General features: G+C 37.2%; 1 protein-coding gene across 1 annotated transcript in view; it reads left to right on the forward strand.

The window, feature by feature from the left end:
* Nucleotides 1-23,622, forward strand: part of fab1 (1-phosphatidylinositol 3-phosphate 5-kinase fab1) — an 809,612-nt gene that overhangs the window by 99,209 nt on the left and 686,781 nt on the right. Inside the window, exon 8 of the mRNA XM_090380831.1 lies at nt 14,779-14,890. Within this exon, the coding sequence (XP_090236957.1) occupies nt 14,779-14,890 (112 nt within the window). The remainder of the gene's footprint in view (nt 1-14,778; nt 14,891-23,622) is intronic.

Raw genomic sequence — 23,622 nt, forward strand, 5'->3', positions numbered from 1 at the left:
TGTGTGCACGATGCAAGGTGTGTATCGATATCAGGCAACAACTCAGCGTTCTTGTGGGCCTATATAAGAGCTTGAAGGACAGGGTGGATGCCCTCGAAGAAACTAAATTGAGGGGCCCATCAAGCTCTCAGCTGCCCACATCAACGCCAGAGCTTGCACTTGGGCATCACGTGACACAGAGGCAACCCCCAAGGCAGAATGCGCTGGTCCCGAAGGAACTAGTAGTTGTTGGTGACTCTATTGTCAGGGAAACGGGGAACATGCTTTGTAAAAAGGATAGGTGGAACAGGACCAGGGTATGTCTGCCAGGGGCAAAGGTTGATGACGTTGTAGAGCGAATATCATCTTTTAAGGGCACAAAAGGTGATATAGTTGTACATGTTGGCACTAATGATATTAAGAGTAGGAGTCCGGCAGAATTACTTAACAAGTACAGGTCACTGTTGAACAAAAGCCGAGAATTAGGGTTGAATTTGAAAGTGTCTGCAATTCTGCCCAGACACAATAGGAGGGAGTATATGATGAGAGCCTTGTCGATCAATTCGGCCCTGGAAAGATTGTGCAAAGCTCAAGGGGTAGAATTTTTTTCAGCCTGGACTGTACTTGTTAACAGGAGAGATTGCTTCTACAGGTATGGGATACACTTAAATAGAAAGGGTGCAAGAATATTTGCTGATGCTATTGAGGCAGTGTTAGGTGGGTCGGAAAACTGCTAGCTTGGGGGAGACAAAGACCAATAGATTGACAGTAGCCACTGGCAGAGGTGAAAGAGATTCTTGCACTGCTTCTATTAGAATGAGCAGAAGCCTGAAAAACAAGATGCTTCATATTTCAGAGACTGCTGGGAGCCATTGCGGTACAAGTAAACACATGGGTTGTGTTAGGGTAGCTATGAATAGAAACAGGTGCAGGTATACTTGCGTGTACACCAATGCTAGGAGTTTAGTAAACAATTTGATGAATTTGAGGTATTACTCAAAACATCAAAGGCAGATATTGTTGGGATATCAGAGACGTGGTGTCACACAGATATAAGGGATGCAGAACTGCAATTTGGGGAGTACAACGTCTACAGAAAGGATAGACTGGATAGGAAGGGGGGGAGGGGTTATGCTATTAGTTAAGAAACACATAAAAACCAAGGAAGTGAAGCCAGTCGACATCGCTGGACAGTGCAGTGTTGAGTCAGTTTGGTGTGACATAAGCATTGGGAGATCAAAATTGAGAGTAGGAGTGTGCTATAGGCCTAATGACTCTGATGAGTATAATAAGAAACTGTACAGGGAAATAGAGTGGGCCAGTAAATCAGAGAGTCTTATAATGGGAGATTTTAATTTCCCAGATATTGACTGGAATTTGGGGTCTGGTCACTCACACACTAGCAGGGCTTTTGTGGATTTATTGGATGATTGTTTTCTACATCAGCATGTTCGGGAGGCAACTAGAGGGAGTAATACTTTTGATTTGATTATCATCAGTGATTCTTCATGCATTAAGAATCTGCAGATAAATGAACCACTAGGTGGCAGTGATCACAGTGTGCTGAAGTGGGATTTACTCAAAGAGGTAACTACCATTAGGGGTAAAGGTAAGGGTTATTGCTTCCGTAAAGGCGACTACGATGGACTGAGACAGTATTTAAATTCTATACAGTGGGACCAACTGATGATGTTACCAACAGCAAATTCAAAATGGGAAGCATTCAAAGAACTTATCTTGGAAGCTACTAGGCTTTACATACCAACTAAGAAATATTGTTCAAGGTTTAGGCCAAAATGGATGTCAGATGAACTAATGAGGCATATGGCAGAGAAGAAAAATGCATGGGATACTTACAAATTAACACATGACACAGAAGCCTATGATAGATACAAGTTGATATGCAACCAAGTTACAAAGGAGGTTAGGCAGGTGAAGGCAGATTACGAGAAATCCTTGGCAAGGGATGCAAAGAAAAACAGCAAAGAGTTCTTTACTTATATAAACTCTAGAAGGAAGGGGATGAATCAGATTGGTCCACTTGATATTGATGGGTCAACTGTTGATGATCCTGCTCAGGTAGCTAATAAACTAAATGAATATTTTGCATCGACATTCACACATGAGGAGTTATTCAGCAAGGGGAATGCCAGAGGTGTATTCAACTCTAGCAGTAAGCTACAGAATCTTGAAATAACTGGGAGTAAAGTGAGGAGAAATTGTTGAAGATAAACACAAGAAAGGCACCCGGGGTGGATGGGATCTATCCAATTATATTAAAGGAGGCAGCAAAGGAAGTAAGCAAACCCTTAGCCATAATTATGAGAGCTTCCTTGGACTCAGGGGAGGTACCCATAGACTGGAAATGTGCAAATGTGACCCCAATTCACAAAGGGGGATCAAAGGCTGACACAAGTAATTATAGACCTGTGAGCTTAACTTCTGTTCCAGGAAAATTAATGGAGGCACTGGTTAAAGAAGCACTGCAGGATCATTTAGACAAGACTTCAGTTATAGCTCTTACACAGCATGGTTTTGTTAAGGGGAAGTCTTGCCTGACCAATTTGATTGGATACTATGATGCAGTCACAAAAGAACTGGATGCAAGGAATAGCTTTGATATTATATACTTGGATCTTAGAAAGGCTTTTGATACTGTTGCACATGGAAGACTGCTACACAGATTGGAGCAGTGTGACATTGGAGGCAAATTGCTGCTATGGATAAAGGGGTGGTTGAGGGGAAGAAGACAGAGAGTTGTAATCAATGGACACTGCTCATTGTGGACTAATGTTATTAGTGGAGTCCCTCAGGGCTCAATGTTGGGTCCATTATTGTTTTCTGTATTTATAAATGATATTGATGATGGTATATCAAGCTTAATGTTCAAGTTTGCAGACGATACAAAGGTTGGCAGGTTTGTCAAGGACACTACTGACACTATGCTGCTGCAACAGGATCTGGAAAGGTTGAGCAGATGGGCTGAGAGGTGGCAAATGAAGTTTAACATTGACAAATGTAAAGTACTACACATGGGAAACAGCAACCCCAGAGCAACGTATCAACTCTGTGGTACTACACTGACAGTGGTAGAGAATGAAAGGGACTTGGGGGTGGTTGTGCAGGCAGATATGAAGTTCTCTGAGCAGTGCAGACGGGCTGCAAGAGTAGCTCATGGAGTATTGTCAATGATATACAGGAATTTTTCCAGCAGGGATAAGGAGGTGATTATTCCCTTGTATAAGGCAATGGTCAGGCCACACCTAGAGTACTGTATACAGGTCTGGAGGCCTCATTTCAAGAAGGATGTAGAGCTGCTGGAACGAGTACAGAGAAGGGCAACAAGATTAGTGAATGGAACAAAGGGGTGCTCTTACGAAGAAAGGCTTAAGTTTTGCAAATTACAGTGTCTGGAGACTAGGCACCAGCGAGGTGATCTGATAGAGGTGTATAAAGCCTTGAATGGTTTGGGCATGCTCACTGCTGATGGGATTCTTCCTCTAGCTCAGAATAATCACCTGAGAGGGCATAAATTCAAATTGAGGAAAGACAGATGTAGGATAGACGTGCGGAAATTTGCCTTTAGCCAGCGGGCGGTTGGTTGGTGGAACAGACTTCCATCCCTTGTCGTGGAGGTTGATAGCCTAAATAAGTTTAAGGCTCAGCTGGACAGGTATTTTGAATGAACAGAGAGATGAAGTGGAAGTGGTTTTTTTTTTTTTTTTTTTGGCTGATGCTGCATAAGCTTGCTTTCTTGCATCAAATGCCTCTACTAATGCTAATACTAATGAGCCCTCCAGACCTGTATGCAGTACTCAAGGCATGGTCTGACCATTGCCTTATACAGAGAGACAATCACCTCCTTTTCCCTGCTAGCAAATTTCCTATATATCATTGACAAAACCCCATGACTTTCCCTGGCAGCCTGTCTGCATTGCTCAGAAAACTTCATATCTGACTGCTCAATTACTTCCAGGTCTTTTTTTATTTTCTACCACCTTAAGTGTAGTAACACACAGTTGGTATGTTTCTCTGGGTTACTTCTACCAATGTGCATTACTTTGCATTTGTCAAGGTTAAACTTCAGTTGCTACTTCTTAGCCCATCTGCCCAAATTTTCTAGATCCTCTTGCAGTAGAACACTGCCATTACTGTCATTAACAACCCTGTCAACCTTTGTATCATCTGCAAACTTCAACACTAAGCCTGATATATTTCATCAATATCATTGATAAATATACAAAACAACAATAGACTCAACACTCAACCATGTGGGACTCCACTAATAACATTAGTCCACGAAGAGCAACACCCATTGATTACCACCGTATGTCTTCTCCCACTCAGCCATCCTTTTATCCATTGCAGCAACCTACCCTTAATATCATTCTGCTCCAATTTGTACAATAGTCTTCCATGCATTTTTTACTGACACTATGCTACTGCAACAGGATCTGGAAAGGTTGAGCAGATGGGCTGAGAGGTGGCGAATGAAGTTTAACATTGACAAATGTAAAGTACTACGTATGGGAAACAGCAACCCCAGAGCAGCGTATCAACTCTGTAGTACTACACTGACGGTGGTAGAGAATGAAAGGGACCTGGTGGTGGTTGTGTAGGCAGATATGAAGTTTTCTGAGCAGTGCAGACAGGCTGCAAGAGTAGCTCATGGTGTATTGCCGATGATATATAGGAATTTTTCTAGCAGCGATAAGGAGGTGATTATTCCCTTGTATAAGGCAATGGTCAGGCCACACCTAGAGTACTTTATACAAGTCTGGAGGCCTCATTTCAAGAAGGATGTAGAGATGCTGGAACGAGTACAGAGAAGGGCAACAAGATTGGTGAATGGAACAAAGGGGTGCTCTTACGAAGAAAGGCTTAAGTTTTGCAAATTACAGTGTCTGGAGACTAGGCACCAGCGAGGTGATCTGATAGAGGTGTATAAAGCCTTGAATAGTTTGAGCATGCTCAGTGCTGATGGGATTCTTCCTCTTGCTCAGAATAATCACCTGAGAGGGCATAAATTCAAATTGAGGAAAGACAGATGTAGGATAGATGTGAGGAAATTTGCCTTTAGCCAGCGGGTGGTTGGTTGGTCGAACAGACTTCCATCCCTTGTCGTGGAAGTTGATAGCCTAAATAAGTTTAAGGCTCAGCTGGACAGGTATTTCGAAAGAACAGAGGGGTGAAGTGGAAGTGGTTATTTTTTATTTGTTTATTTATTTTTATTTTTTGGCTGATGCTGCATAAGCTTGCTTTCTTGCATCAAATGCCTCTACTAATGCTAATGCACAACAGTGTCAAAAGCTTTCCTGAAATCCAAATATATGATATCAAAATTATTTTTTGCATCCAGTTCCTTTGTAACCACATCATAATATCCTATGAAATTTGTCAGACGAGACCTTCCCTTAACAAAACCATGCTGTGTCTGAGCTATAACGGAATTCTTTTCTTGATGATCCTGAAATGCATCTTTAACCAGTGACTCCATTATTTTATCCGGAACAGAAGTTAAACTAACTGGTCTGTAATTACTCGTGTCACCCTTTGATCCACCTTTGTGAATTGGGGATACATTTGCACATCTCCAGTCTGTGGGTACCTCCCCCGAGTCCAAGGATGCTCTCATAATTATGGCTAAGGGTTTGCTTAGTTGCTTTGCCGCCTCCTTTAATATAACTGGATAGTTCCATCCACCCCAGGTGCCTTTCTTATGTTTAACTTCAACAATTTCTCCTCCACTTTGCTCTCAGTTATTACAAAATCATTAAGCACCCTGCTACAATTTGATAACCTTCTTCCATTTTCAAACCTTAATAACTGATGTGTGAATGTAGATGCAAAATACTCATTCAATTTGTTTGCTATCTGAGCAGGATCATCAACAGTCAAACCATCGATATCAAGTGGACCAATCAGATTCATCCCCTTCCTTTTAGAGTTTATATAAGTAAAGAAATCCTTTCTGTTTTTCTTAGCATCCTTTGCCAAAGATGTCTCGTAATCTGCCTTCGCCTGCCTAACCTCCTTTGTGACCTGATTACAGACTAGCTTAAATCTGCCATGGGCTTCTGAGTCGCTTGATAATTTATATGCATCCCATACATTTTTCTTCTCTGTCATGAGTCTCATTAGTTCATTTGATAACCATTTAGGCCTAAACCTTGAACAATATTTCTTAATAGGTATGAAACTTTTAGTAGCTTCCACGATTAATTCCTTGAATGCTCCCCACTTAGAATTTGCTGTTGGTAATATCGTCAGTTGATCCCACTGTACAGAATTTAAACTGTCTGAGACCACTGTACTCACCTTTACGGAAGCAAAAACCCTTTCCTTTACCCCTGATGTAATTATATCTCTAAGTAAATCCCACATCAGTACACTGTGTTCACTGCCACCTAGTGGTTCCTTTATCTGCAAATTCTTAATACACAAATGATCACTGCTGATAACCAGATCAAGAGTATTACCCTCTCTGGTTGCCTCTCGAACATGCTGCTGCAGAAAACAATCATCCAATAAATCCACAAAAATCTTACTGGTGTGTGAGTGATCAACCCACAAGTTCCAGTCAATATCTGGGAAGTTAAAATCCCCCATTATAAGACATTCTGATTTACTAGCCCACTCTATTTCTCTGTACAACTGTTCATTGTACTCATTTGAGTCATTAGGCCTATAACACACTCCTACTCTTATGTTTGCTTTCGCAGTGCTTATGTCACACCAAACTGACTCAACAGTGCACTGTTCATCTATATCAACTGGATGCACTTCTTTTGATTTTATGTTTTTCTTAATTAACAGCATGGCACCTCCTTCCTTACTATCCTGTCTATCCTTTCTGTACACATTGTACTCCCCAAATTCCAATTCTGCATTCCTAATATCAGTGTGACATCACGTCTCTGATATCCCAACAATATTCGCCTTTGATGTCTTGACCAACACTTCAAATTCTTCAAATTTATTTACTATACTTGTAGCATTGGTATTCATGCAAGCATACATGCATCTATTTCTATTCCTAGTTACCCTGAAACATCCCATGTACCCACCTGTTTCACGATGACTGGCATCAGTCCCTGAAACCTCCAGCACCCCTCGCTCCAGGTCGCTACTTATTTTAATAGAAGTTGTGCAAGAATCACCTTCACCTCTGCCTGCGGCTACTTTTAACCTTTTAGTCTGCGAATCCCCCCAAGCTAGCAGTTTTCCAACCCACCTAACACTGCCTCTATAGCATCAGCAAATATTCTTGCACCCTTTCTATTTAAGTGTATCTCATCCCTGTAGAAGCAGTCTCTCCTGTTAACAAGCACATACCACGCTGAAAAAAATTCTACCCCTTGAGCCTTGCACATTCCCTTCAGGGCCAAATTTATTGACAAGGCTCTCATCGTGTACGCCCTCCTATCGTGTCTGGGCAGAATTGCAGACACTTTCAAATTTAACCCTGACTCACGACGTTTTTGCAACATTGATCTGTACTTGTTAAGTAAATCTGCAGATCTCCTACTCTTAATGTCATTGGTGCCAACTTGTACAAAAATATCACCTTTTGTGCTCTTAAAAGATGATATATGCTTTACAACGTCATCAATTTTTGCCCCTGTCAGATTTACCCTGGTCCTGTTCCATCTATCCTTTTTACACAATATATTCCCCGTCTCCCTGACAGAGTCACCAACAATAACTAGTTCCTTTGGGACCAGCACATTCTGCTTTGGAGGTTGCCACTGTGTTGCCTGATGCCCAGGAGTGAGTTCTGGCATTGAGTTGGGCAGCTGAGAGCTTGACGGGCCCCCTCATATTAATTTCTCCAAGGGCATCTTACCCTACACCTCAAGCTCTCATAGACGTCCAGTAGAACGCTGAGTTGATGCCTAATTTCTAGACACTCTCTGCACCTGGCACACACAAAGACATCCTCCTTGGCTAGATAATGTTCTCTTCTAGAGAGTTCGGCAAACATTTCACAAGTTGCTCATTTTTTTAGGCTGTGATACGTTGAAGAATTGCCCCCCGCAGTTCTCCCCCCGAGTCACAGCACTCCTGCTAATTTGTGCCCGTTGCTTTGCTGCTCTAGTCTGGGGCATAATATTTTAAATTAATAAGATCAATAAATTTAATTAATTAATTGTCAATACCACACTATCTAATAGAATTCTAAATGCAGTGATGTGTATTGCGCTATATAATTATACGTTAGAGCTACCTAGTTACCACAATTAAAAATTTGAATTCCCTACTACTCTATACAAAACACAATGGCTGCAAGAATCAAACGAAATAACGGTTTTACGTATATTAAGTAGTAATCTACAAAAACTCTTTATCTAAATTAAAAATAAAAATAACCAGCATAACTATAAGACTACATATAAAGTACAATATAAAATAACAATTAGGTAAATAAAAAGGGGAACACTTATCGCTTTTTTGGAGCCTGTAATTCACAGCTGTAATTTTTAAAGAGAGTCAGCGCCCTCAATCTCAGGAAGAGGCTCCTCCAGCCTCCCCCCTCGGCCCACCCCCAAAAAAAAATGCTGACAGAAGTATGGGTTTCAGAAGGGAAAAGTGGGGATATGGAAGTGGGAATAGGTAGAGTGGGGAGATGAGTTGAGGCATCCCCGCAAAGAATTTGAGAAGTAGAAAGTAGTTGGACAGCGGGCAAAGGTGGTAGTAGAAAACGCAAATGAAGAAAACAACAAAAACAACTTCTGTCCTGAGAGAGCTTGGACATTAGCTGGTAAGGAGGAGATTCTTTGGATGGTTTCTTCTGTAGGTATTGACTTAGTTGTTCGGTAAATTTTTCCCAGTTACCATTGTGGATTTTGTATCTGGCGAAGTTTTGCTGCACTGTTCTGTCCTTGTGAGTTGGAATAATAAAGATTGAATATGATAGCATTATGGTCACTACCTGTCCAAGAGGTAAGGATCTGTGTCTGTGATGCAATCACCAAGAGTCCTGTTTGAGATGGTCAGGTCGATGTATGACTGTCCGGTGAGCGTAACGCAGGTCAGCAGTTGTCCAGCAGTGTTCCAGAACATGAAGTTGTTTGAATCCAAGAATTCTTCAAGTAGTTCCCCTTTGGGGTCAGTCTGTGGGCTATTTCAGCAGGAAGAAGATGCATTGGCATCTATTAGTATAATTATTTTCCTCCCTCCCAGTTTGTAAAGTGCCTCCTCCAGGTAATTAAGGAAAGATTCTATTTGCTGGCTGCACTGCATATACAAGAATATTATATATATTTGGCCAAATGGGCCTTATAAGCAAGCACAGGCAGCATGTTTTGTGCAGTGACTTGTTATTGCACTGACAGTTATGTCAGGATCAGTGATCACAATGGCTGCCCAGACTCTGGCAACAGCATTTCCATCCAAGCCTGTCACATCAGTTTTGGACTGAACTATTTTACTTCGGAATGGCAGACCCTTTATGGACCCTTTGTAGGAGTATGGCTCTAATTTCCGATAGCCGACAACAATCTTCTCTGGGCCCTGGCGAAATAAATATCGCAGAGAACATCAAACCTTTTGTTTGAGGTTCTATGCGATACGAAAGATTTCATCTAATTCTTTTACCGTTATCTCCTTCGCGGTAACATTTTCATCTGGCTCATTTAAAAATTTTAATTTTTAAATGCAAGTCTGCATTGACTTTATTAGCAGGAGACAAACACGTCTTCTTCCGATGGTTGATGGAACACACCGAGGCGGGCAGCAGGCAAACGTTTGTTTATTGACCATACGACTCGCGGTAAGCTTAATGCGCGATTCAAATGTTTTTCAACTATCGCATAAAAAAAAAAAAAGATTGCATTAACTGGAAATTTGCATCGTATAAAGTGAAAAGTGGTATCATTTTTCAAATAGCATTAACTGAATATCGCGTTAATCGAACTCGCGTTATGCGAGGCCTAGCTGTAGTATATATAAATAATGAATTATTACTATTTGTTTATTTAATTAATCATAAAATGTTTCAAATGTTTTGCATTCATTTGCATTCAATTTTTATCCAAGTCCAGGAGGAATTAGTGCATTAGAAAAAGTTTATTGATTATTAAATTGTTAGGTATATGCAGTGAAGTGAAACAGTGACTTTTTATATATTATTTGTTAACTAGAAATTAATTACTTGGTAATATGTTAATTAGTTATTTATGTTTCACTTTTGTTAAGTCTAGAAAATGTTAAAATCAGTTAATTTAAGAAAAATAAAATATGAACATCTGAGGTGTAATACATTTAGATATGTTTAGTTTTTCCTCCAGAACTGCTCTCCAACAAAGGCTTTCATCAGCCTGCAGTAAGGACAGTGGGAATATGTTCCTCTCTTATTACACTAGCAGATAGTCTGTATTTATTTAGATACCTTTTGGTTATATCTGTAATTTTCAGTTAAAGTGTTAGCTCCTTCAGAGTTTATTTTTTGTCTCCCAAGGAGGAAGCAGAATAGCTTCTGACACCTAAAGCTTTTGTAATATATTTTTAAATTTAAAATAAATTAGTTCAGCTTAATGCCAAGTGTCTGTATTGTAACAAAACTTGTAGTTTTGTTACAATACAGTGCAGTGCCGTCAAATGCCATATGCAGTCAATTAACTCTGAATTTCCAGAAGTATTGTGTATATTTTAAAAAAAATTTTTTAAACTCAAGTTGTATGTAACAAAACTGCCAGTTTTGTTACGATACATACATTAGTTTTAAGGACCTGCCTACACTGTCGACCTGTGTTCTGAACTGATTCTTTGCAAGGCTATCCTGTTGCATTTCATCAACTTTGGAAATTTTCTGGGTCTTTTCATGACAGTTTCAGCAGCAGTCTACTTCCATTTGGAGATTGCCAATCATTGATTTAGGGATCTTCAGTGCTGTCACATGCCATATACAGTCCATTAACTCTGAATCTCCAGAAGTTCTGTGCCCCTTTTTTTTTTTAAGTGCAACCTCTAGACCTTTATTCAAAGCATGGTGTCACTATTGTTTTATATAGATGAATAATGACATCCTTCTGTCTACTTTCAAAGGCTCTGTAAATCATTGATAGGTTACAATGTGCTTATAATCAGAGGCTAGCTTCAAGAGACAAAGGTAGTCATAAATGGACATTCTTCACAGTATTTGATGATGAAAATCTGAAGTGTTTTTGCCCTGTGCTACCTGGTCCATTACCTTTTTAACAAGATAGTCTGGTTCTAGTTGTCCTCACCACCAGAAAACTTTGACAGTTTCCTTTGTATTTCTTCATCAGAGTACTGTGCAAAATGTCCATTTATGAATATCTCTGCTTCACCCCCCCCTTTAAAGTTCACCTCTGGTTCATCTGAGTGTCTTACTTGTAATCCAAATTTTCTTCATTTTATATAATCTCTTGTGAGGGACCATATTAAAAGCTGTACTGAAGCCTAGTTTTAACATGTCAGTTTTTTTTTTTTTTTTTTTTTTAATCCTCATATTTTATAACTTTGTCATAATAGTACATTGTAAGAATTCTAGTTAATATTTATGAATAAAAGAAACCATGACAGAGGTGAAAGAAATCTCTGGCATTATAATATTAGTCTCTTTATTACAAATAAATATAATTATGAAAATTATAATTGCATTATAATAATTACAATAACATTATAAATAAATATTATAATAAAATAATATAATTATAAATGAATTTTATTCATTTGTAATTTTATATGAAAACTTAATACATAATAACTTTATGCAAAGTAGAGCTCATTCTCCTTCAAATGGGATACATATTCTCATGTTAAAAATTCTGTTTTACCTTTTACCTTTTTGACCACTTTTAATATATGTTACTAAGTTAATATTTGTATTTTGAAGTTAATGTTTGTTTGTTTGTTTAGCATACTTTGTACTAACAAGTATAATCATGCTTGTGACAACCTGTTGTACACTGCTAATACGGTCCATTGTCCATCATGTTCTGTTGATTTATAAAACATTTGTAAGAGAGGAAGTTCATAATCCCACCGTATGAGGCAGTTGTAAGACCACACTTGGAATACTGTTTTAGGGTATGGACTGTACCTATAAAAAAGATATCAAACTTCTTGGAAGTATCCAAAGATGGGCAACTTGCCTGGTTTGTTTGGCAGAAAGGTGCCCATATAAGGAAAGACTGAATATGTGGACTGTATAGCTTGGAAACTAGGCAACTTATAGGAGACAGGATTGAAGGGTATAAGGCTTTAAGAGGTGAAAATAAAGTCAATGTGGATGAAATTTTCTCTTTTATAAATGATTCCAGAACTAGGGGCCATAAATTCAAATTATGAAATCGGGGAAGAGTTTTAAACTGGATTGCAGGAAGTTTTTTTAGCTGGCAAAATGTTAAATATTGAAGTACCTTCATGGATGGTTGAGACTGACAGCTTGGGGAAATTCAAAGATCAGCTGGATAGAAACCTACATGAGGAGGAAGTCAAATACGTAGTTTTATTATTTATTAATTAATTTTGTTTTGATGGTGCAGCAAAAGCCTAAGGCCTCCTTGCACACCATATTTCTAATGTTAATACTAATATCTGCAGTGAATCTGAATGGGTTTGCAAGGAGAAATCTTCAGATTTATTGGAGTCGGTACAAACAGTATTTGGCAAATATGAAACGAGATGTTTTCAACATGAATGAGACAGGAGTGTTTTGCAATTTTCTTCCCAATAAATGCTATAGATATATATGCATTGGATGTTGCTATTATGTTTATTTTATAAAAATAGTAATTAAAGTCCCTGTTATATATGAACTAAAATTTGGACAATTGATAATTTGCTCTATCAGAACTGTTATAGCAGATCTGGGGGATTCCCAGCAGTCTCTTCTTGAGAACATTCACTCCAGAAACACCAGTTTCTATTCCATTAATATCTATTAGCATCATTCTCCCTAGCACTCAGGTTTAGCCTGTCAGATGCAACTTACGGTCCATCATTTTCTAGTTAATTGTCCCTTATATTCAACCATCCGGTCAAACACTTTTCAGTCACTCCATGTTGAATGTATCACCAGATTTAGCTCATTTCTTAGGAAATGAAGCAAATATTGAAGAACTTTTATTGTATCTAAAACATATTGGTTTGTACAGGAGCATATGATTTAACATCTATTACTATATGTTGTTGTTTGTAAATAAACAATGAACAGACACGATTTGGCCTTAGTGTCCCTTGTGACATTAAGCCCAATACCACCAACAACAACTCAGGCTTAGTCCATAAGGATAGCAGATTAAAAATTAAAACCTAGGCATAACTATAGCTAGTCAGCCACCAAAATTTTGAATGAAGTTCACTATCAGGTTTAGATATAACATGGTGATCTATAATTGATGTTTATTTAGTACCTCTACATAAAGAATAAAATTATTATATAAGTATATATAATTTGTATTATGAATTGTAATTTTGTTTATAATTATAAGACTAATCAAAACGACTACTGAACTTTTTTCTTTTTTTTTTAATCTAGACAGTGGCAGAATAGAACTTTTGCAGGACTTAAAGAACAAAGGCAACCTGCGTGAGCCAGCCCTTTAGATAGGATTCACTGAATTGTATTTTGAAATTATTTTTCAAAACTAGCCATTTAATTGTTAGCTTCTCTGAATAGGATTTTTATTTTATAATACCTACTTTTATCACATGCTGAGATGTCTCATTGCCAATAATATACTTTATAATGATCACCCTATATATTTGTTATATGTGGATGTGAGGTGACCAAAAAAGAAAGGTTCCCTAAGTATGATATCCTATGTTGTTATACAGATTTTCATTTCCTTTTGTTGCAATAGTGTTGCAAGTCATTTTTCTCTGATTTTATTTATTATTATTATTTTTTTTTTAAGAAATGGCAAGAATGACAACCTAGACCAGAGATTCCCAAACTTTCTCGGTTCACAGAGCCCTTAGTGTCCCAGTAATTTTTTCAAGGCACCCCTTGGCCAAAAGAAATATCCCACACAGTGGTTTTCGACCTTTTAATAATCTGATTCTCTCTGTGTATATATATAATAAAAAAATATATGTTATATGACAGTGATTATAATAATATAATTATAAACAAAATTACAATTCATAATACAAATTATATATACTTATATAATAATTTTATTATTTATGTAGAGGTACTAAATAAACATCAGTTATAGACAACCACAAAATTAAAAAGATATGGTACAATGGATACTGTACACCTTTTTATAATAAATATATAAATTTCAAAAAAAAAAACATTACGTTTAAATAGCTTAAACCCAAATTACCTGGCACCCCTGGAATGTTGTTGCGGCACCCTGGTTGAAAACCACTGATTTAGACCATATAATTGAGTGATAAAGTGGTTAATTGTATTCTCAAAACAAAATAAGCTACAATTGGATGGAGACAACATCTTCACTGAGATTCAAAAATTTTAATTGGAAAGGTTATAGCCTCAGCATTTTTGGACAGCAAAGAGCAGTGATCCTCTTGGAGGTCAAGTCATGTGAAATGACACTTACTATGTGAAATGACACAGATGTTATGAAGACTTTGGGCAATCATTAGATTGAATAAGTACCTTAACAGATAAATTTTTATACATAGAGATAGTACTCAAAATGTATAATACATTGTATAGTTCCAAAATAAAAATACATGCTTTTAAAAAAAAAACATATGCCTAGGAAACTATACTTTTTTTGATTACTACATATGAAGCTTTATATATAATTATTTTGTAAAATAACTTATTTTTTGTACTGATTTATTTTTTTATAGGCTACAAGCAGTTATAATTGGTCAAACTTTATTGGATTCACAGTTGTTAGAATGTGTAGTATCCAGCGAAAAGCTGTTTGTAGATGGATGTGTATTGTATAAACCTGGGAAAGTAAGTATATCTCCCTTTATATGATATTATTTGAGTGCGTGTGGGGATGTGTAAAGAAAAGTAAAGTGCAGCCATTATCAACCCACTGCAGGATGGAAGCCTCCTCAACAATTCATGCTGAGGGAAATGGACCATAATCTGTCACGCTGGTCCAGTGCGGGTTGGCAGATCGACCGTATTCAGCAGTCAGGGGCTTGAACCCCGGTCTACTCAAAGAGCATGTGCTACTGCACTCCCGCTCCTGACCACTTGGCTACTGTGGGGATGTGATATTTGATTAATTTTTAAACCTGCAATTTTTTTTTTTTTTTAGTAACTTTTAACTACACTTAATCTAAGTTGGCTTTGATGTGTAGTTTATTATCAGCACATACTTTTAATCCGCTTTATTTTCTTATATTTTCCTGCAGCTGCTGAAGCCAAATCATTTAGACATTTAAATTTTGTAAATAACTAAATTTGATAACTTACTAAAGTTTCAAGATATGGGCCGATGTATAGTTTCTCTCTGTAAATTCCTATTAAATGCAGACATCTCATGCAGTGAAGTATGCCCATATTTATACATTCATGTGCTTTTTGTACATATTCCCCAATAGAAACTTTATGAACTTTAAATTTAATTCTATCACTGATTTTGTCTACCTTTTGGGAACATCATGAACTTTGTTACCAGCATTGAAATCTTTTTCAAGTTGAAGATCATATGATATTTTTATAGTTTCTAACATTGGCTTAATATTTCAGAGATGCATAAATTTGTTATAATAAATCAGGTACTTTGAATTCACTATTTGGGTTCAGTCATGATAAAACTCCTACTAAACCCAGGACCCAGAGGACCCATTTAAAAAAATTGATTGTGAATGTGGAACTACTTTAGTAGGAGAATCTTGCGGGAGGCTGAACAGCACTGCAAAGCTATACAATATAGTAGGGTTGATAAATCAGACCCTACTTTCCATAACTTTCTCTGTGGATATATATGTAAGTGTGACTTCACCAAGATGTTTTCCACAGAAAGGCATTCAAACAGTCCTATTTTGTGGAATGCTTCTGTCTAATCAGTAGGAAAATAAGTTGGGATTATGCTTGACCAGTAGTATTTCCATCTGTTTAAGGATGAAATTCTGGAAAGAACAGCAAGGCAAAATCCAGTGTAAGTTACTCATCATACCCAATGATCCAGCAAGGCAAAATCCAGTGTAAGTTACTCATCATACCCAATGATCCAGAGCAGTCTCACAAAGATTCCATTACAAGGCAGTTGAATTGCCATATCTGGGAACCCAGTCATCAACAAAGAAGAGAGAATCAATTTGGGAGAAGGTAATCTTGTTCTGTCTTATGTAACCTTTCAGTTAAGGTGAACTTCCGCCACAATCTCATTTTTTGTGAGAGGTGATTGGAATTTATGTCAGCTGGTGAGTAATTAATTACTTTTTTGTTTCCAAAATCTGTAGCCAAGTTAATTAGGAAATTTGTAAGAATTTAATTTAAATATTATTGTATTATATTTGAACCATTTCATTTATTTGCATCAGTAATTATGTGAATAGCTCAATCAGCAATGAGACATTTTGGACAATTCTGGATCTCATAAGAATGCACTATGTGTGTATACAGGGTGATTCACTACCAGTGTGGCAAACTTGCAGGAGGTGTAGGGGGCACAAAGACGAATCGGAATCACATAGCATTGCAGGGTCCGAAATGCCTTCATCATGCGGTAGAGGACGTTGAACGGGAGGTCGCGTGAACAGTGATCCCGCAGGAAGTCAGCATTTGCGAACCGGTTTCCGAGGCAGTAGGATGGACGAGTATTCAAACGTTGAACTGGCCAACATGCACCTTGCGTATGGAGCTGCGGACTGTCACGGGCGCGCCGCTCTGCGCTTGTACCAGGTGCACATGCGTGCTCCTCATCATACGATTTTCGCACGTGTGCACAGAAGGTTACGTGAGACTGGCTGTTTCACGAGAGGTACCATGAATCGAGAGTGAACGACGAGGATGCCAGGCAATGAGGAGAATGTCCTACGTCTTGCAGAAGGCAATCCGAGTATGAGTACTCGAGCGATAGGCCAACGATTGGGTATTTCCCAATCCATTGTATGGGGGATACTGTCAACAAACCAAATGAGTTCATACCATCTGAAACGTGTCCAATCATTGGAGCCTGCGGATTATCCACTCCAGAAGACTTTTGCTACTTGGTTTCTTCAACAGAGTGTAGCAGACAGCGCATTTGCTGCGTCTGTATTGTTCATGGTTGAGGCAAGTTTCACAAGAGAGGGAACCTTCAATCAACATAACACCCATTTGTGGGCTTTGGAGAACCTCCATGGTACGTGAACACGTGCAACTCAATGCCATTTCTCTGTCAATGTTTGGGCTAGCATTGTTGGAGACCACCTCATTGGACTGTACCTTCTGCCCCCTTGTCTGGACGGTAGGGCATACTTGATCTTTCTACAGCAAGTCCTGCCCGAACTTATTGAAGAAGCACATGTTCCTCAGTCGTTGCACCACTCAATGTGGTTCCAGCATGATGGGGCTCCCCCACATTACACCAATGATGTCCGCCAACACCTAAACGTTACATTTGGACAGCATTGGATAGGTCGTGGTGATCCGGTTCATTGGCCTGCTAGATCGCCGGACCTATCATGCCTGGACTTCTTCTGCTGGGGTCAAATGAAGACATTTTGGTGTACGAGACCCCCCATTGATTCAGTTGAAGACCTCGTCGCTCGCATCTCTGTAGCTGGCGGGGAGATTCGAGACATGCCAGGAATCTTCCAGAATGTTAGGGATTCCATGCAGCGGTGCTGTGAAGCCTGTGTGACTGCTTCTGGTCAAACTTTCGAACACCTTCTGTAGCATGGCTTTTTGCCAATGTAAAACTTGTCATTAAAATGATTTCTGTTACACTAACGAGTTGCTGTTTCTGTTCTCTTTCTTTGCTTCTTTGTTCACGCGATATCCCGCATGACAGAGGCATTTTGGACCCTGCAATGCTATGTGATTCCGATTCGTCTTTGTGCCCCCTACACCTCCTGCAAGTTTGTCGCACTAGTAGTGAATCACCCTGTATACAATAAGTGGATGTGTAAGTGCATATTGATGATTTTTTTTTTTTTTTCTATGAAACAGGGATTGGGCCGTTAAGGTCTGTTTCGAGAATCGAATTGCTCCCTCCATCTTTTCTCAGGTCTTCTGGCGCTCCTCCATTCATGTGGCCTATAAAACAGAGCCTTCGTAGGTAGGCTGTTGTCAGTCATCGTCATTACGTGTTCTCTCTACTGTGTTCTATATCTTATAATGTCTTCCACTATATTGCTAATGCCAAAACGTTCTCTAATGGTGTGGTTTGGGATATGGTCTCTTAATGGTATCCAGCAAGCAACCTAAGGAAACTCATTTGTAGTGCCTCCAACCTTGCATCTTTTTTCTTCAAGATCCAAGTTGTGGAGAAAAACATTGAGACTGGCTTTGAGATTACGTATTTTATGAAGTCGTAATTATATATCTCTTGACATATATTTATGAAAATGTCTTCTGATAATGTCATTCATTTTGTTGAAATTTATTATTTTACTCTCCAAATCTGCATTTCCTAAATCTGAAGTCATATTGCTTATTTCCAATTTCCTAGTATTTCTCTTTTCTATTTGTTTATAATTTTGAGCAGTCCTAGTTTCATATATCCTTCCTGCTTACTGACATACATTTTCCCACAGGAAATTAGGATTGCTAAATATTGTCAACATGTAGAAAAAGGAAATACTAGGAAATTAGTGGTAGCTGAACACAATTACAAATATTTCTGTGCTTTTAATGACAATTTTTTTTTTTTTTTTGCTAAGAAATTAAAATCAGTATATATAATTACAAGAGAATGTTTAAAAGGTGGAATGGATAGGTTCCTCTGATTGACTAATCAGGATTCATTCATTCTTTTATACCATCAGTTGTTTCTTTCCTTTCCTGGATGAAATGCACTAATCCTCATTGAGAGGATTAGTGCATGTGATCATGGGATGGACTAGAATTTCTGGAATGTGATGCTAATTAACAATTGTAATAATCATTGTGTAACAGTGTATTGCTTGGTAGTTATCCCATAATGAAAATAACCTGTGAAGGAAATGACTCTTTTAAAGTTATGATTTTAATATGTTTAATTTGAAATTAAACTATGGGATCTGCACAAAGTTTGTAGAGTTTGTGTTAAACTGAATAAATTATCTGAACATAATGAAGAAACTAGGCTTTTAAAGTAATGAACAAAACACATCATGGGATTGTGCAGTGTTTGTAGAAGCATTTGTGTTGAACTAAGAAAATTAATTGAAAGTAAAGAAAAAAATGTTAAGGTATGAAGCTTTATACATTTTCATCATCTAGCTAGCTTGAACTTTTGACAGAAAGTAAGCTTTAACAATTTGGTGAGAGATTTAGACATTTTAAAGAATTCCTCAGAGATTTTGGAGTATAACTAATTTTGGAATTCTTCTGTAAATATTTGGATGTGTTTGATTTGACAGTAACCTCCTTTTTTATGTTAATTTATATTGTATTTTTTACTTTGATTTAATTTATGTAGCATATAGTATTTTCTTAGCATGTGGTTTTTTTTTTTTTTTCTTATTTATAGGATTTTCCAGTATTTATTGTTAACCCCTAATCAAAGTGCCATGCAGGCTATTGTAACAAGCAATGTTTGTATTTATGCTATTTCCTTACACGTTACAATAAAGATAAACTCTTCTTCTTCCTAAACCTTCAAAAGTACTTGCTTTCAAGAAATGCGATTTTATTGGTACAGAAAGCATGAGAAAGTGTTCATCCTATATTTTTCTTGATTCAGTATACTTATATATATGTATCTGGTTTATTGATATTAAATATGGAACAGGTAAATACACGGGCTGTAGGGATATTGGACATATGGTATCACTGAGACATAAAGGATGCAGAATTTGAATATGGGGCAGTGCACCTAGTTGCCACTGGTGGCCAATGCAATATTAAGTCACTTTGGTATGACATAAGCACTGGAAAATTGAAAATGACCCACTGGATAACAGTGATCACAGTGTATTGATGTGAGATTTACTTAAAGATATAACTATTATCAAGAGTAAAGGGAAGGGCTTTTGCCTTTAAATTCTATGCAGTTTTTATACAGTTTTTAAATGGGACAACTGATGATATTACAAACAGCAAATTCTAAATGGAAAGCATTCGGGGTAATAATTGTAGAAGCTATTAAGAAATACTATTCCAGGCTTAGGACCAAAATGGCAGGTATCATTAGCTGAAATGATGAGAATTCTGGCAGAGAAGAAAATTGCATGGAATGCATATAAATTATCAGGTGATATAGAAGCCTATGGCAGATCTAAATAATCTGTAATCAAATGTCAAAGGAGGTTAGCAAGCTAAGGCACATTATGAGAAGTCTCTGACAAAGAAAAGCAGCCTTCTTTACTTATATTAACAGTAGAAGGAAAGGGGTGAATCACGTTGGTCCACTTCATGTCAATGGTTTGACTGTTGATGATCCTGATGAGGGTGCCTCCGTAGCCAGGTGGGCAGGAACAGCAGTGCGTAGCACATGCTTCTTGATTAGACCCAAGTTCGAGCCCATGACCACCTAATACGGAGGATGCGGAAAGATCAGGGAATGACCACCGCATATCCCCGGAGCAATATGGCCCTAGTTGCTAATGCTCATAAAAACCAAACAACAACAACAACATCCTGATGAGGTTGCTGCCATACTGAATAGATATTTTGCATCTACATTCACACATGAGGAATTCTTTAGGAAAGGAGGATGCCAGAAGTTTATCAAATCCTAACAGGGAACTAAATGATTTTGTGATAACTGAGAGGAAAGTGGAAGAAAAATTGTTGAAGCTAAACATAAAAAAGATGCCTGGGGTGGATGGATCCAGTGGTGGGATTCAGCTGGTTCGCACCGGTTCGGCAGAACCGATACGTAATTTTTTGTTGAGTTCGGCAAACCAGTTGTTAAAATGGCACTTGTGATCAGGGTTCTCTCTAAGGTGGGTGCCTGGGTAGCCACCCAATGTGGAAATCACAAATTTACATTCCTTACTCTTTTTTAACGTTCATCTACGCAACAGCGTATTCCAAGTGCCCATAGTAATGTTCATTCCGTCCATAGGTGAAAAAAATTAGACGGAACTATGCTTGTAATATTTATTTATTTATTTCATAAAACTCATTATACCTTTGATGAAATACTACATTTTTATTCCCTCGCATTTGTTACTTAAGTAAACAAACATATAACATAAAGAGAAAAAGTGCCAAACAACCAGGGGGTGACACACTGTCATTTGTGTCAGCTTTGTGTGACGCCCTAAATTCACACGAGATATTATGAGTGCATTGGTGTTCTCCGATCAATAAAAACAATAGGAAGCTAGGACACAATGAACCAATAGAAATATAGATTTCAAAGGTTATCTTATCGCCCATTTTGGAAGCCGTGGAAGAATGTTTCTTCCATGTTGGAATCCTTATGTCAGTGTGCACATAGTAATTAAGACATTTTTATCACAACTTTCCCGTGACAAACAGGTTTGTCATACACATTATTCTATCGTATTTAATCTGCATAGCCTATGCCATTTATTAATTCAGCAAGAATTTTCGTTTAGTATCAATAAAATGAATAAAATGTATGTTCTGACTGATGTTTATCGATGGTATAAGCACAGTGCTTTGTTTATAAAAGTTTGATATGACCACACATGAACAGAACCAGTAAAAATATTCAAATATATAGGCACATATCCACTCCTGCTCTATAATATATTAAAATAAAACATTTTTAAAATTTTTTGCAGTAGCCCTTAAAAGGATGAAAAGGCAAGAGTTTGACAGATTTTTTCAATAAGAAACCAAAATCTGAATTTGTTGTATCAGAATTGGCCTTGGATGGTACAAAATAGTCACAAGCACAACCACTCCAACTTGAAGAAAGCAGCACGTCAATTATTGAAATAAAAAACGATAACAACTCCAAAATTGAAAATAATCTTCTTAAATGCTGGACAGTGCAACAATATAACAATTTTAAAGAAAAATATGATGGACTGGTAATTTTTAACAAAAAGATAGGTTGCGAGTATTGTGCAAAATATGACTTTATAAAAGAGAAAAGTGTCCGTGTGTCAAAAAAATGGAAATGTTTTCAGATTGAGGCATCAGGGAAAAATAAAGAGGTACAACAAGCTTCTCTAAGGAAAAAAATAAAAGAACATTTTTCATCAAAAGCTCATAACATTTGTAAAGAGAACTTAAAACAATGTGATCAGGATTCAATAACAAAAGTAATAGATACGATGAATGAAAAATATTTAAGTGCTACTTGTAGAGTATTTAATACAGTTTAGAGCCTGGAAAAAAGATGTAAACTGTTTTCAGACATAGAAGATGAGATAGAAGTGCAAATTAAAAATGGATTAGATATGGGAATAGAATTACCTTCTCGTAAAACTGCTGTGAAAGTAGTTGATTTCATTGCAAAGGAAATTAAAAAAGAAATATTTAATAAAATTATTGAAAATCTGAAAATATGTGTGATTATTGACAAAGCTTCAACAATATCCTGCAAACCAGTTATTATACTTTTCTTAAAAGTTGAGGATTCAGTTACATCACCAACAATTTTTGTTGAACTAGTTGAATTGGAAAAACAAGATGCAGAGGACAATATGTTCTTCAGTTATGGAAAGTTTAAATAATGTTGGGCTTACTAAGAAACTACCTAGAAAAATATTTAATAGGATTTTGCTCCGATGGTGCCAGCATTATGCTTGGGAGAAAATCTGGAGTGAGCACTAGGATTGCAAAAGAGTTTCTAAATATAATAATATGGCACTGTTTAAATCATTGCCTCCATTTTGTTTTAGATGATTTGATAAAGGAAATAAAGCAAGTAAATCATTTTAAAATATTTATTGATAAGATATATGCTATTTTTCATCAATCCAATAAGAACCAAATTGAACTTTCCAAAATATCCGAACAACTTGGAATTGAAATTATAAAGATTGGTAGAGTTTTGGGACAAGATGGGCTGCCTGCAGTTTAAGGTCAACCCTAGCTGTGTAACGCACTTATCCAGCGCTACGTTACTATTTTTATTCAAATAAAAAGTACTTAAGTATGGCTGCCCATCTTGAAAATATATATTTTATAATTGATTTGGCATTGATGATTGATATTTTAAACGAAATTTCTCTTCTTTCAAATGCACTGCAAACAAGAAATATACACATAATAAAGGCTGAAAAACTCATGAGAAGATCTATTAAAGCATTTCAAATGCTTTTAAAGGAAAAGGGTCCATACGAAAAAAAATTTGATGAATTAATTACTTCAGAAACCTTCAAAAATATAAAATTTGTAGAAAATCATTGATTTTTCGGGCTTCCTCGGGAAAGACTTTTAAAAAACATCGTAACGAATTTGAAAAAAAGATTAATGGATTGTGAACATTTAAAAGCAAGTTGTAGCCAATTTCAAGATGGGAATAAATTACAATTTCTCAATTTTTTGGAGCCAGATTCATGGAATATTGAAGAAGTACTAGTTCTATGGAAAGCAGCTGAAGAACAATTGGTCGTATTTAATGACATTTTTAATTACCAAATTGATATCAATGATTATCGAGATTTCGTAGAAAA

Source organism: Mastigoproctus giganteus, chromosome 9 (assembly GCF_048544385.1).
Source record: "Mastigoproctus giganteus isolate SK-2022 chromosome 9, ASM4854438v1, whole genome shotgun sequence".
NCBI lineage: Eukaryota > Metazoa > Arthropoda > Arachnida > Uropygi > Thelyphonidae > Mastigoproctus > Mastigoproctus giganteus.